Genomic DNA, 14,285 nt, shown 5'->3' with positions numbered 1-14,285 from the left:
AGAAAGGAGGCAGCGGGGTACGGAGCATGGTAGTCGCTGATCCAACCGAACCCCTCCTACGGAAGGCAATGTGTAGGGGTGGCTGGAGCATGGGCTCTGGGATAGGGAAGGAAGTGGTCCTCAGGGCAGGAGTAAACACTGGCTGGGGAAATGTCCACAGAACCCCTCCCCCCGCCACAAAGGAAAGCCAGACACCAGGCCTCCAGGGAGCAGGGTTTTATTTGTGTTCCCTAGGACAGGGCTGGGGAGGGAGCCAGGGAGGGCCCTCAGTTAAGGACATGACCAGGATCACATCATGGGGACCCCGGCTCCCTGCTCCACCCCAGGGCCCAGCGGGAGTTGAAAGGTGGTACTGCAGCTCTGGGCGAAGGTCAGCATCTACTCCACCCCCTTCATAAACTCCAGGAATTCTGTGGAGAGAAGGGCAGGTGGGTCAGAGGTGGCGGCTGGCAGGGCGTGGGCAGCGGGAGATCCAGTGCACCACCCCCTCACCATCATAGTCGATGCGGCCATCGTTGTTCTTGTCGCCGTCCTTCATGAGCTCCTCAATGTCATCCTCTGTGATGGTCTCGCCAGTAGCCTGAAGCATCACCTTCAGCTCGTCCAGGTCAATGTAGCCATCAGCGTTTCTGTAGGGAGTGGGGGCAAGGGAGGTCTCAGGGCCTCTAGTGGGGGCCAAGGAGGGGAAGAGGCAGCCCCACCCACAACCCAGGGAGGGAGGCAGGCAGAGCAGGGCCGCTGGGAGATGAGGCATCCCACTCCCTCATTGCACACAATGGGAGACTGAGACCTGGAAGTCATAACACTGTCCCTTTCCTCAGCTCTACTAGAGTGGGGGTCAGAGGTCAAGGGTCATACACTTACTTGTCAAACATGCGAAAGAGATCAGATAGCTCTTCCTCAGACTTCCCTTTACTGTCATCCTTCATGCACCGAACCATCATGACCAGGAACTCCTCGAAGTCTACTGTGCCACTTCCTGAGGGGTGGAAGGCATGGCCATTAGAGAGGAATCGTCGGAACGGTTGGTACAGCCCTTGACCCTAGACCAGCCTTGGGCAAACTACGGCCCGCGGGCCGGATCCGGCTGTTCTATCCGGTTCTCTTGCTCTCCCCTCCGCTCCTTTACTTTGAATTTATATTAGTTCACACAAACACTCCATCCATGCTTTTGTTCCGGCCCTCCGGTCCAGTTTAAGAACCCATTGTGGCCCTCGAGTCAAAAAGTTTGCCCACTCCTGCCCTAGACCCTGGTGTCCTCACTGCATCCACCCATAAACTCCATGAGGAAGGTGGTCATTATACCCATTTTATATATGAGACAACTGAGGCTCAGAGACTAAACAGCTCCTTCAAGAGCACAGAGTAATAAGTGGCAGAGCCAGGATTCGGATCCCCAGTGGCCTGCGGTGCTATGAGTTTGGGGCCTGGCAGGGCAGAGGGGCTTACCATCCTCGTCCACCTCATCAATCATCTCCTGCAGCTCCTCAGGGGTGGGGTTCTGGCCCAGCATCCTCATCACCTTGCCCAGTTCCTTGGTGCTGATGCAACCATCCTCAGCGCCCAGCACGAAGATGTCAAAGGCTGCTTTGAACTCTGTGTCCGATGGGGGACAGGGAGTGGAATAATCAGGGCTCAGCAGCCAGGACCCTAGATGGCCAGACCCCTGGGGTCACTTACCAACCTGCCCACTTCCCTCTGAGACCCCGAAGGTCACAGCAAGAGAGACTCCAGCCTCTGGTCTCCAGCCTGGGGTCCTCACGCTCCCCAAGCCCAGCCCTGTTGTCCCCCGGTATGTATGTTGGGGAACTCACCATTTTTCTGTTCTTCTGTCAGCTGCTCTACCTAGAGAGGAAAAGAGGTCTCAGGATTCAGGCTCAGGCTCTAGCTGCTGTTGAGGAAACAAACCCATTTCACAGGTGGGACAATTGAAGCCAGACAGGCAGGCCATTTCCAGGTCACTGAGACCTCAGTCCTTCTTTCCTGCCCCCAAAGCCCTCTGGTGACCCAGCTGGCCTCACTGAGGGTGGGCTCAGGGCCAGGGTGGCAGGTGGGCACCCCCTCCAGGATCAAGGTGACCCTGAGTAACAATAGTCAGTGACCACTCAATGCCCTATCAGCCTCCCTGCTGAAACCTAAGCTGGGTGGCCCGAGGGACAGCTGTCCCTCAGGTTGGGACAATAAAACCAGGGTGGGGGTAGGTAAAGCCACTCACTGTAACCTGACCAGAGTGGCCACTGGGCTATTTTTAACGGGAGGACAAAGTTAAACCTGGTGATTGTTCTGGGGACTCTGGCATGTAGGGGGTGGGGCAGCGTTATCTGGCCCCCTGGCCTGCTGGTGCCTCAGGAGCCAAAATTAGTCCCCAGCCCCGCCAGGCCTTGTATGGGCACAGGCAAAGGGCTGCTCCCCCCAGCTCCATGGACTCCTGCAGACTAAGCAGGGGCACCCCAGAGCCAGCTGTAGCCCTTCCCTGCCCAGCAGTGGGGCCACAATCCTGGGGCTGAGAGAAGGATTCCGTTGGAGACAGTTGTCTGTGTCAGATGTCCTTGTCTCTGGGGCATGGGGAGGTCAGCAAACTAAGCCCCGCACCAAGATGGAATAGCATCTGAAGCCCCTCAGTGACCACAGAACGTTCAGGGACTTGGGGTGACCACTCTCCAGCCCTAATCCCCAGCTAAGCCACTGAGCCCTGAGCCTGCCAGGCCAGATGGGAGCTTCGGCTTCTGTTCCTTCTTCCCGGCTCTCCCCAATGCTCAGTCCTTCCCTGACTGTCCCTAACTTTAAAGCCCCTTCCCCAGTTCAGGATTTGACTATGCAACCCCCTCCTCACAACCCCTATGACCCCCTACACAGCATCTTCAGCCAGACCAGGGGCTGGCGGGGGCTGGGGGGGTCACGAGAGTGTGAGAAGCAGAATTGAGGGGCAGAAATGGGTGTCTCAGAACAAAAAGATGGAGACGCTGAGAAAGGCAAAGATCCAAAGACACAAATACAGAAAGGCATGGCCGAGAGACAGTGACACAGACTACAGACACTCGGAGACAGATGCAAACATGATGCTGAAAGGTGCGACCTCCTCCTCCACCCACTCTCCAATCCCTGAATCCCTCACCCCTTCCACACCCTAGAACACCAGACCCAGCATCCCCTTGAGGGTCTGGGCTGAAAGTATGTAGGTCTTCTCCTGGGTCCCCACCACTTCCCTGGGATGACCTTGTTCCCCCATTCTGAGCAGAGTGACTCCCCAGTGGGCCCACCCATCCCAGTCCCTCACCGCAGCCTTGTAGATGTCATCCATGCTGTCGGCTCAGAGGGCAGGCTGCTGGGGTTGCCAGGAGGCCCCAAGCTTAAATAGCCCTGCCACGCGCTGCATTCCGGGCCCAGCCCACCCCTGCGTGAAGCATCCTCCCCCCCCTCCCCCAGCCCTGGTGATCTCAGGCTGGCCTGAGTCCCCGTGTCCTCTGTTCAAGGCAGGAAGATGAAGGGCTGAAAAGACTAGGTCTCCTACCCTTTGTTCCCCAGGAGACTCTCTGGAAAGTTTTCTTGGATGAATGAAAACATGAGCCTAGGACAGGACAGGAACTACAAAGCAGTGGGGCCCAGCCCAGGCCTCTATACACAGCAGCTCAACCTCTCATCCCATCAGGGAGATGGATGATATTACTCCCACTTTTCAGATAAGGAAACTGAGGCTCCTAGAGGGGTGATGACTTGCCCAAAGTCTGGATGACTTGGCAGCCCCAGCCTCAACTTAACTTCTCTGCAGTAGGGGGCAGCTGTGTGCAAGGAGAGGCTGGGAGTATAGGGCCCTGCTAAAGGAAGCCTCCAACGCTAAGCTCAGAGTACTGTGCTGTGGACCCACCTTAGGGCAGAGTAGTCTGGAGCCCTTCAGCCAGTGGTGCCAGAGGAGCCACACCCCAGACCTCTTCTCTCAGCCGAGCAGTACTAGTTCTGGGCTTGGTCAGCTGCAGTCACCCAACAAACACATCTACAAATGCCCCATCTATGCCAGACTCTCCCCTTCCTTCTCCAGCTGGGTTACAACCTCCTTCTTCTAAGTCTGAGCCGTGTCCTGGGTCGGAGCTCTGCCTGTTCTTCCCATGCCAGCACTGTGGTTCCTGGGTCCAGGGCCAGTCTGTCGCCCTTTTAAGCTCCGGTAGAACACCATTGGGGAGTCTTGTGCCCAATGGACAGCACATATGCCTTCTCTCCGTCTTCACTCCCCCACCCCATACTGAGTTCCCATAATCGCACCAGCTCCCTGCTCCGCAAGTGGGGGGGGGGGGGCACTGCTTGAATTAACCCTCTCAATTCTCCAGTAGCCCATGTGACAGAGGATATCGAGTCTTGAAGAGGTTAACAACTGGCCCAGAGTTATTGTTTGGGCTCTAAGCACGGCTTCCATCTTCTTCAACTGCCCCCTCCCCTCCGTGCCCTACAGAGAATGAGCCCAAGAGCCAGGTGGAGGGCGATTACTTCTTCCCTTTTTCGGAGGGAGAAACTGAGGCCAGGCGAAGCAGTACTTGCTTCGGGTAGCCAGGGAAGTGCTAGGCCTTCTGTCCTCCTGGGCATCAAACGGTATTGCCCAAAGCTACCCGCCGCTGGCCTCAGTTTCTCCCTGGCTGCGAGGAGCGCAGGGGACGGCGCAAGTGGAAAGGCCCGCGCGGCCTGCGCACGCGCGCTAGGAGGGGTTGCTGTCAATTACGCGCGAGGGGCGGGGCGAAGGCCCGAAGAGGCGGTGGGGCCAAGATGGCCGCGCAGCGCGCGGCGGGGGAGGGGGCGGGTGCGGGGGGCCGAGGGGGCCGCGGGGCGGTGGGACGCTGACCCCGCCCCCTGCTGCTGCCTGTCTGCGCCGGGCCGCCGCGGAGCCCGGAACATGGCGGCCACGACGCGCAGCTTCGGGCCCGAGCGGGAGGCCGAGCCGGCCAAGGAAGCGCGCGTCGTGGGCTCTGAGCTCGTGGACACGTACACGGTGTGCTGGGGCGCGGGCGCCCGAGCCGGGAGTGGCGGCCGGAACCCGGAGTCCGAGGCCTGGGGGTTGGGGAGGAGCTCTGGGCCCCGCGACCAGGGGAGAATGGGTAGGGGCCAGCGATTTGGAGGAGGGGTCCTGGGATAAAAATATCTGGGAAAGGGACCTGGGCCCCGTAGGGTCCCGGAAGAGCCCCTAGAAGGGGTTTGGAGAAGGGATGCGCGTTCAGGAAAGGAGGCTAGATTTGGGGAGGGTCTAGGGATAAAGGGAGGATTGGGGTCTAGATGAGGCAGAGGCGTCTCTAGATCCTCTGGGCCTGGAGGGGCGCCATCCTAGGGGAAGATAGGGGGTCTGGGAGCAGGGGGATTAGGAAGGGGGTGTCATGGGTGGAATTCAGGGAACCCTGCAGGTCATGAAGAAGGAGGGGGGCGGAGCCTTGATCTGGGGAGCCAGGGGTCGCAGTTGAGATATGCTCTCAAGTGAGGACGGATTGCGTTTGGGGCCCCAAGGTTCTGGGGGTCTGGCAGGGACAAGAAAGGGGGAGGGTTGGAGCCCAGACACGGGGGAATTGAGGGGGTCGTTTAGGGTTGAAAACGCAAGACCCAGGAACCTTAGGGGTCTTCATAGCTTTGGGAGCAAGTTGGGCAGCAGGCCCCGACCCCCACCCCCCTACACGCACGCACACTTCAAGGCTATGGGAGAGACGGCGGGGGGGCGGGGGGAGTAGAAAATGGGAGGAGTCCCCGACTATGATGGAGTTGGAGGTCCTCCTGGGTTGGATGTCAGGCCTATGGGCCTGACAAGGCTGCCTGGGATGGGGGTTACTGCGCACCTCTCAGCCTCCTGTCCTTTGTTCCCACAGGGTGGAGGGCTTCGGCCCTGCCTTGGTCCCATCCCCTTGGCCTTCATCCTAACCCTCCTCCTGAGAGTCATTCCTCTGGCTCTTTCTGCCTTCTTGGGCGGAAGGGAGGGGAGGGATGCTGCCAGGCTGGGAAGAGGGGCTGCGGGCGGATCCTGGAGCCACAGGCCGGCCCTAGAGAAATGGCTTCCCCTCTAGAGGCTTCGGCTGAGTTGATGATTTTCTCCTCCCCCTCGCCCCCACCTTGCTGCAGAGAGGGGCGGGGCACTAGGACCTGGGTCTTCCTCTAGGTGAGGGTTCAGGTCTCTAAGCCAATGGCTGGCTGGCCATCACCCTTGGGGCTGCGTTCAGCTGGAGGGTCAGCCCCAAAAAGCTCTCTATTCCACAGGGCTGAGCCCCTCCTTTGAATGGGTGTGGGGAAGGTGGGTGATCAGGCCTACCCGACCATTTTGTCCCCAGGTGTGCTGAGTTGATTATTAATATACCTACCTTTTCATTGAACACTTGCTGCAAAGCATTTTCATGTATTACCTTATATTATTTGATTACCGTATTAAATAAGGCTTATTTGATCCTTAAACCTATCAGATTTTAAGATGGATGAACAGAGCCTCAGTGAAAATTCAACTCCCGGTCACTTATATACGTGACTCATGCATAAGCCACAGCCAGGGAGTGGCAGAGCATGTTTTGAACCCACGTCTTCCTTGACTCCATGGCCCAGTCCCCTAACCGCTAAGCCATTTTGCCTTCTCTTATGGTTTAATAATTCATCACCACTCTTCCCCCCCACCCCCCATCAGCTTCTTAGTGCCTTGACCCTTGGTTCAGCAGCAGCAATCACAGCTGCTAACCAGCTAAAAAGATTGGAAAAGGGCTTGCTTCCAGGTTATAGGCAGGGCACCTGGGAAAAAATACAGTAGGAAAGCTGGCCCTGCCAGACCTGGCCTTGTTCTGCCTCGGAACGGGTGGCCTTACCTGAAGCTCTGGTTGGATTGGGCTTTGAATTATCTGGAGAATGGAGGCAGAAAACTAAAGAGGTGGCTTGATATGATAGTCTTTGTTCCTCACTGTTGGGTAGAGCCACAGACTTATCCCATGTGCCAGATCCAGTGCTAGGACCATGGAGGAGGCTGAAGCTGAAAGGGGGCCCTGCTTTGCAGTAAGAGTCAGGTGCAGCCTAGCTTGTGGGGGGTGCGGTGGTTGAGAGGGTCTGGGTGTCCTGCAGCTATTGCTGGGGGTGAGGCGGGGCTCTCCTGTCACTGACTAGGCAAGGGCTGCCTGCTTCCTCTTTTAGGTTTACATCATTCAGGTCACTGATGGCAACCATGAGTGGACAGTTAAGCACCGCTACAGTGACTTCCATGACCTCCATGAAAAGGTAATGAGAGCTGGGGACCTGTGTCTCAGAGCTTGGGGACTTTTAGGCCAAGTTCCAATTGTGCCACAGACTTCTTTTAGGACAAAACATACTCCATTCCTATAGTGTTCTTTAATAAACAAGTTTACTAATTTAATTGCCCAGAAAAACTAATGGCTCCTGGGAGTTCAACCCTAGCATAAGGCAGTGTGTGAGGAGCATATTTGAACTTTAGTTTTAAGGTAGCCAGTCCTAACTTGGATGTGAGATGCCGGGACAGTTTCTTGGGGGGGCGGGGGGAGTAGGTTTTTACTTGCTTGACCTGACTATAGCTATTCTATAACCTGTACTTTAAAACTGGCTGTGATTCCATTTCTTCCTTTGCTTTTGGAAAGAGATGTCTTTCTCTGGGTCATTTGTAGTCTGAAGGTTTTAAAGACAGGCCACCACCCTGATTGTTTTCATTCTTGTTTGGAGAAAATGGTGATTTTAAGAGCCTGGAGGTCTCCTTTTCTAAATGTCTCCAAATGGAGCTTCCTGTTTGGAATTATGCTGTATTTGTCATATTTACAAGCTTGATGAGGCCAAGCCCAGGTGCCCTGCTTTGATCACTAATCCTGGTACAGCTGCCATGAGGGGCTGGGGAAGTCAAGAGGAGCATCTGCCTTCAGGCTGCTACCCTTGATCTTGCAAAGACCAGAACAGAACCTCTTGGTCTGTGGTTGACATCCTTATGTTTTTTTACAGCTTGTTGCAGAAAAGAAGATTGATAAAAATCTGCTTCCACCCAAAAAGATAATTGGGAAAAACTCAAGAAGTTTGGTGGAAAAGAGGGAGAAGGATTTGGAGGTATATCTCCAGACACTCCTAGCCATCTTCCCCGGCGTGGCCCCCAGAGTGCTGGCTCACTTCTTGCATTTTCAGTTCTATGTAAGTTCCTCTCAGGTTTTCTCTTTCCCCTGCAAGCCCACAACCACCTGAGCTCAGGCAGCACACCTTAACTTTGAGGAAAGGTGGGCTGGAATTTGATCCTGAGGTTAGAAGATGGAGGACCATCACCCTGGCGGGGATGGGGTGTGGGTAGAGCATGTTCATCGACAGACTTACCTTACATTAGACAGACTATGACTACAGAGAGACTTTCCTCCACCACAGGCACTTTGGTTAGCAAAAGCAGCCTGTGGGTGTTTAAGCCAGGTTTCTATCCAAATGGATGGGGGTAGATTAGAAACAGCTAACACCTGGCATAGACTAGTGTTGAGTGGTTGGCTCACAGTCAAGACTCATTAAGGGATCAGTGTGTGCCGGCAGAATTGCCATCTGGAGGCATTGTCAGGTCAGGTGTGAGGGAGGGTAGGTGGCTTCCTCTGACGGGAGTGTATGCTGGGGAGCAGCTCTGCACCCCCTTCTGTGTGGAGGAACAGCTTTCATGGCTACTGGTGACAAGATGAGCTTCAAGGAAGGAAGTTTGGCAGTGAAACCAAAACATTAAAAGCAACTAACAGTTCCACTTTTTATTTTTTATTGATTTGAGAGGGAGGGAGAGCAAGCGAGAGAAACACCCATCTGTTGCTGCACTTATTTGATTGATTCTTGTATGTGCCCTGACTGGGGATTGAACCCAAAACCTTGATGTATCAGTACGCCATTCTAACCAACTAAGCTACTGGCCAGAGCACAATTCCACTTCTTAGAATTTATTCTAAGGAAAAAAATTAGGAAACTTTGGAAAGGATTTAGGGACAAAGGTAGTCATTCCAGGATTATAGCAAGATACTGAAAACAAAAGTCCCACAGGAGGTGATTTTTTTTAAATCAAGAGTACAGCCAGATAATTGGATATTCTGCTAGAAAAATGATGGTGTGGCTATGGATTTATTGACATAGGAAAGTAAGTGTATTACTATATGAAAAGAGCAGACTATAAAACAGTATGTAGAGTATAGTCCCATTTTATTAAAAAAGAGTTTTGTGAATATATATGTGTAGGAAAACTCTGGAAGTTATACACCAAAATAATAGTATTAGTTATCTCTGGGTGGTAGATTTTTGAAAAATTTACATTTAATTGTTTTCCCTTTTTGTGCTAAAGATAGGAAAGAATCCATTTCCCTTTCAGGCTCACCTTTTAAGAAGGGACTTATGGGGCTGTTGTCTTAAAGGCCCAAACATGTTTAAAAACAATTTTTCCTGAAGTATTTTCAGAGTAAGATGGCTGAACTTTTCTTGAGTGCTAGATTGAGCCTGGACATTTGGTCAAAGCATTAGTGCTGGGCCACTAAGCTTGAAGGGGCCATGTGGGAAAGGATGGCAGTTACAGATGGGAGATGCATTTATGCTTTGATTTTGTTTAGCATATACCAGCAATGTATGTGGTCAGCAGTTTCCTGGTGTAGATATCTTTTTACATTTTCTTTCCTTATGTAAGAAAAAGTTCATGGCTCTTTCAGACAAACTTTACTGGTTAGTATTTTAAGAAATACTGCACTTTATGAAAGCTTTGATTAGCTATTTAAGGATAAAACTTGTTAGCAGCCCTTTGAAAGTGTGATTCATTGCTTTAAGACCTGGGTCTTTGAGGAGGTAGTCACTCTGGCTGCCTCAGGTTTTCTCACCTCTGAGCATGGAAAGGCCTTCACTACTCTTCGGAGATAATGTTCGCCTGAGGTGGGCTGGGTCAGCCCACATGTGTGGTTCTGGTTTGAGTCGTGCTCTACTGCTTGGAGTAGTATGGACATATTTAAAATTACTGTCATCAGACAGGCCCCTGGGTTATAATTCCGAGGTGTTAAAAGGTATATAATTGACCATTCAGTTACATCAGGGCTTCTCAACCTCGTGGCATTTAGGGCTGGATAATTGTTGTGGGGGCTGTTTGTGCATTCTTTAGCAGCATCTCTGCCATCTACCCACTAGATGCCAGTAGACCTCTCCCGCTCAGTTAATCACAACCAAAAAATGTCTGCAGACTTTGCCAGATATCCCGAGGGGCAAAATTGCACCAAATCTAGAACCACTAGATTAGATCTTCAAATGAGTTTGCACAAAGAGGGCCTAAAGATTTGTCTGCCTTTTCTACTGTCTGGGAGCTCTTAGAGAAATGTTTCTCTCAACCTCTGTCCCATCTGTGTCCTCTCTGAAATTGTTCCCAGCATGCTCCATCTTTTGGGACTGACATTGAACAGGGTGGGCCCAGGGAGCCCTATTTGGCTGAGGTGTGGATTTTTAAAAAATTGAGATATAATTCACATACCAAAAAAATTCACTCTTTAAGTGTACAGTTCCCTGATTTTTAGTATACCCACAAAGTTGTGAATCTATCACCACTATCTAATTCTAGAACATTCATCACCCCAAAATGGAATCCTGTACCCATTAGCAAAGACATTTCCCATCCTGCCCTGTCCCTAGCCATCGCTACTTCTGTCTCCATGGTTTCATATGACCTTTGTGATTGGCTTCTTTCACTTAGTGTAATGTTTTCATATTGTAGCGTAAGCTCCTTTCATATTGTAGCAGAAATCAGTACTTTGGTATTTTCATGGGCTAAATGGTCTATTTGGATATATCACATTTTGTTTATCCATTCATTAGTTGATAAACATTTGGATTGTTTCCATTTTTTTTTTAATATATTTATTTTTTACAGAGAGGAAGGGAGAGGGATAGAGAGTTAGAAACATTGATGAGAGAGAAACATCCATCAGCTGCCTCCTGCACACCCCCTACTGGGGGTGTACCCGCAACCAAGGTACATGCCCTTGACCAGAATCAAACCTGGGACCCTTCAGTCCACAGGCCGACGCTCTATCCACTGAGCCAAACCCGTTAGGGCATCCATTTTTGGACTATTATGAATGATGCTGCTATGAACATTCATATAGAAGTTTTTGTGTGGACATGTTTTTGTTTCTGTTGAGTATGTAGTAAAAGTGGAATTATTGGGTCATATGATAACTGTTTAACTTTTTGAGCAGCTGCCTAATTTTTTTCCAGAGCAACTGCACCATTTGACATTCTCACCAGCAGTGTGTATGTTCTTATCTCCCCACATCTTTGCCAACACTTGTTACTGTCCATTTTTTTTTGATAGCCATCCTAATGGGTATGAAGTGGTATCTCATTATGATTTAGATTTGCATTCACCTAATGACTAATGATGTTGAGCCTCTTTTCATATGTTTATTGGTCATTTGCATATCATTGGAGAAAATATTCAAAACTTTTGTACTTCTAAAAATTAGGTTACTTGTCTTTTTTTGTTGTTGAGCTGTAGTTTTTTATATATTTTGGATGTTAGACCCTTATTAGAAATGTGATATGCAGATATTTTCTTCCATTGTATGGATTGTCTTCATTTTCTTGATAGTGTACTTTGAAACACACAAGTTTTAGATGAGGGTGAAGTTCATTTTATGTTTTTTTTTTCTTCGTTAGTGTCAGTATCTTGCCTAACCCAAGTTACAAAGATGTACAACTATGCTTTCTTTCTTTTTTTTTTTTTTTTAATATATTTTATTGATTTTTTTACAGAGAAGAAGGGAGAGGGATAGAGAGTTAGAAACATCGATGAGAGAGAAACATCGATCAGCTGCCTCCTGCGCACTCCCCACTGGGGATGTGCCCGCAACCAAGGTACATGCCCTTGACTGGAATCGAACCTGGGACCCTTGAGTCCGCAGGCCGACGCTCTATCCACTGAGCCAAACCAGTTAGGCTACAAGTATGCTTTCTTCTATGAATTTTATAATTTTTGCTCTTATGTTTAGGTCTTTGATCCATTTTGTGTTGTACATTGTGTGAGGTAGCGGTCCAACTTCTTCCTTTTGCAGCATGGATTTTAATGGCAAGGAAGAGAGCACTGCTTCTTTCCCACCAACTCTGAGATGGGGCATCTGGAGGCTGGTATGGCCCTGAGTTGCAGTGAGAGGGTGCTGGGCCTATTGCTGTGCTGTCTCTCTTCAGATAGCTGTGCCCCGTAACCTGGACCCTTAATGACAGACCTCAATCCAGGACCCTAGAGCAGAGGTTTTAAAATTCAATGAAGTGGGATCCCCAAGTAGAATTCCAGCACCCCATTTTGGGGTAGGTTGTATAACTGTGGACTTGAGAGGTAGGCAGAGCCAAGTTTATTTCAGCCCAGCTGCTTCCAACTCAGGCATCTAACCTCTCTGTGTCCTAGTTCCTCTTTTGTAAGCTGGAGAGTGGTGGCCTTGGTTCTTGAGGATTGTAGGGGATGATGCAGTGAAAGTAGAGAGCCTGAAAGAGCAATGGCCCCTGGCCGGGCACACCAGGTGCCAACCAGTACTGGCTGTCCTGGTAAGGAAAGGCTCTCAGTTGTCTTCAAAGGTGGCATTTATATCATTTTCTTATTTTAAAGCCAGTTGGTTAGAACAAAGACACTTTGAAATTTGAAATCAGGAGCTGTGATGGAACTGTTACCATCTTCACACCAGCCTTAGCATTCCCATCCATCATTTGTTTTGGTTGCAAAGTACTGAGCCTGTACACGGTAACAGATATCTTTGCAACTCACAGTCTTGGAGCTCTGTTCAGTTAAAGTTTAGGCTTGAGCCCTAGCCGGTTTGGCTTGGTAGATAGAGCGCTGGCCTGCGAACTAAGGGGTCCCAGGTTCGATTCCGGTCAAGGGCACATGGCCCGGGTTGCGGGCTCGATCCCCAGTGGGGGGTGTGCAGGAGGCAGCCAATCAGTGGTTCTCTCTCATCATTTATGTTTCTATCTCTCTCTCTCCCTCTTCCTTCCTCTCTGAAATCAATAAAAACATGCTAGTGTACCCCCCACGTCCCGTGTGGTTCAGGGTTCGGGTTCTGGAGGAGGCTGCACACAAATGAAAGAGACAAGACAAGAAAATACTAATTTGTGAATTGGGGGCCAGGCGGAAGCCCAAGAGAGGACTCCGCTTTGCTCTGGCCTTTTAATTCAGGTTTGGGATCCACCTATAGCCCTTAGGCAGGCAATTTCCTGTAACAGGCAAACTATCTTATCAGTAAGGATTTACATGAGACTAAAAGGTAGAAGTTGCTTCAGCTCCCTTTGTCTCAACTAGACAGTGGGTGTATGGCTCTGACCCTTGCCAGAGCCTCAAGGTTGACCAGCCTTCCGGATTCCTTGTCCACACCTCTCTGCTAGTGAAGGCAATGGGCAGCTTCCAACAAAAATATATTAAAAAAAAAAAAAAAAAAAAAAGTTTAGGCTTGAATTCCTCAATGGGGAATTTTTACTTAAAGTTGAATGGCACACAGTATAGCTGTTCCTGCTATAATGCCTCTTCACAGACATGAAGTGAAAGTTATACAGGGACATACACATGAACATGTGTGTTTAAACCATACAGTGATGTGTAACTGAGCCCCTCATTAATACCCCATTGAGCGTTTTGCTCAAGCATGTGCCAAGCAGAGGCATCAAGCTGCCCTGGGGTTGTGCGTTGAGTGAAGGTATATGTATTGTTGGGTGCAGTTGGTCATGGGGCTCCACGTACGCAGACATACTCCTAGTTTATGGTGTGTTTGTGTGCAGTTCACACTGCTGCCCAGGGCTGCACAGCAACACATGATCCTTGCAGGAACCTGATCAGTTGGTCTAGAACAGCGCTTGCCAACCTTTCAGTCCTCATGGACCACCAGTGGTCGCGGACCACCAGTTGGCGACCGCTGGTGAATGCACTTGGGGGTGGGTGTTATAGTTTGTAAGCATAGCTAATAATATTTTTAATTGACATTTTTATTGAGGTAGAAAGAATGTCTTTTTAAAAAAATACATTGCAATTCAGATAATTCATAGCACCCTGAAGCACTTCAGGTCCCTTTAGCTCAGGCTGGGTGGGGCACGTGGGGAGTCATCTGTCCCTGAAGATTACCTCCTGGTAGTATCTGCAGCAGCTTTGACTGGGGGCCACCTAGGCCCCACTTACTGCCTGGCCAGAGGGATGCTTGATTTTGCACATCTTTGCTATGCACACAAGGCTTCAGTATAGCCAGAATACTCTGAGGAGGCAAGGTGTTTCTCTGAGGAGACCAGTGCTTGAGGCATTTCTTTGTTGCTCCCTGATTAATAAAAGTCTCCCAAGGTGA

At 50.5% G+C, this 14,285-nt stretch overlaps 2 protein-coding genes across 5 annotated transcripts in view; one reads left to right on the top strand and one right to left on the bottom strand.

The window, feature by feature from the left end:
- Positions 1-200: 200 nt before the first annotated feature.
- Positions 201-3,535, bottom strand: TNNC1 (troponin C1, slow skeletal and cardiac type). The gene is made up of 6 exons (XM_080672239.1): positions 3,278-3,535; positions 1,815-1,845; positions 1,450-1,596; positions 865-979; positions 493-629; positions 201-410 (listed from the first exon to the last, which is right to left on the bottom strand). The coding sequence occupies exons 1-6, from the start codon at positions 3,299-3,301 to the stop codon at positions 379-381; spliced, it is 486 nt and encodes a 161-aa protein (XP_080528365.1). The 5' UTR covers positions 3,302-3,535; the 3' UTR covers positions 201-378.
- Positions 3,536-4,811: 1,276 nt separating this feature from the next.
- NISCH (nischarin) overlaps positions 4,812-14,285 on the top strand; it is a 33,824-nt gene continuing 24,350 nt past the window's right edge. Inside the window, exons 1-3 of one of the 4 annotated variants that reach the window (XR_013960874.1) lie at positions 4,812-4,975; positions 7,129-7,212; positions 7,939-8,121. Coding sequence is in view for 2 of the 4 variants with exons in the window: in XM_080673727.1 (XP_080529853.1) it covers positions 4,880-4,975; positions 7,129-7,212; positions 7,939-8,121 (363 nt within the window). In the remaining 2 variants the exon portion in view is untranslated. Of the gene's footprint in view, positions 4,976-5,062; positions 5,082-7,128; positions 7,213-7,938; positions 8,122-14,285 lie in introns of those variants that run through there. The other 3 variants (XM_080673727.1, XM_080673725.1, XM_080673726.1) reach the window with 3 other exon arrangements.

This window comes from Plecotus auritus, assembly GCF_963455305.1.
Source record: "Plecotus auritus genome assembly, chromosome: 6".
NCBI lineage: Eukaryota > Metazoa > Chordata > Mammalia > Chiroptera > Vespertilionidae > Plecotus > Plecotus auritus.
The sequence above is the reverse complement of the archived record's forward strand: the minus strand, read 5'-3'. Positions and strand labels throughout refer to the sequence as shown.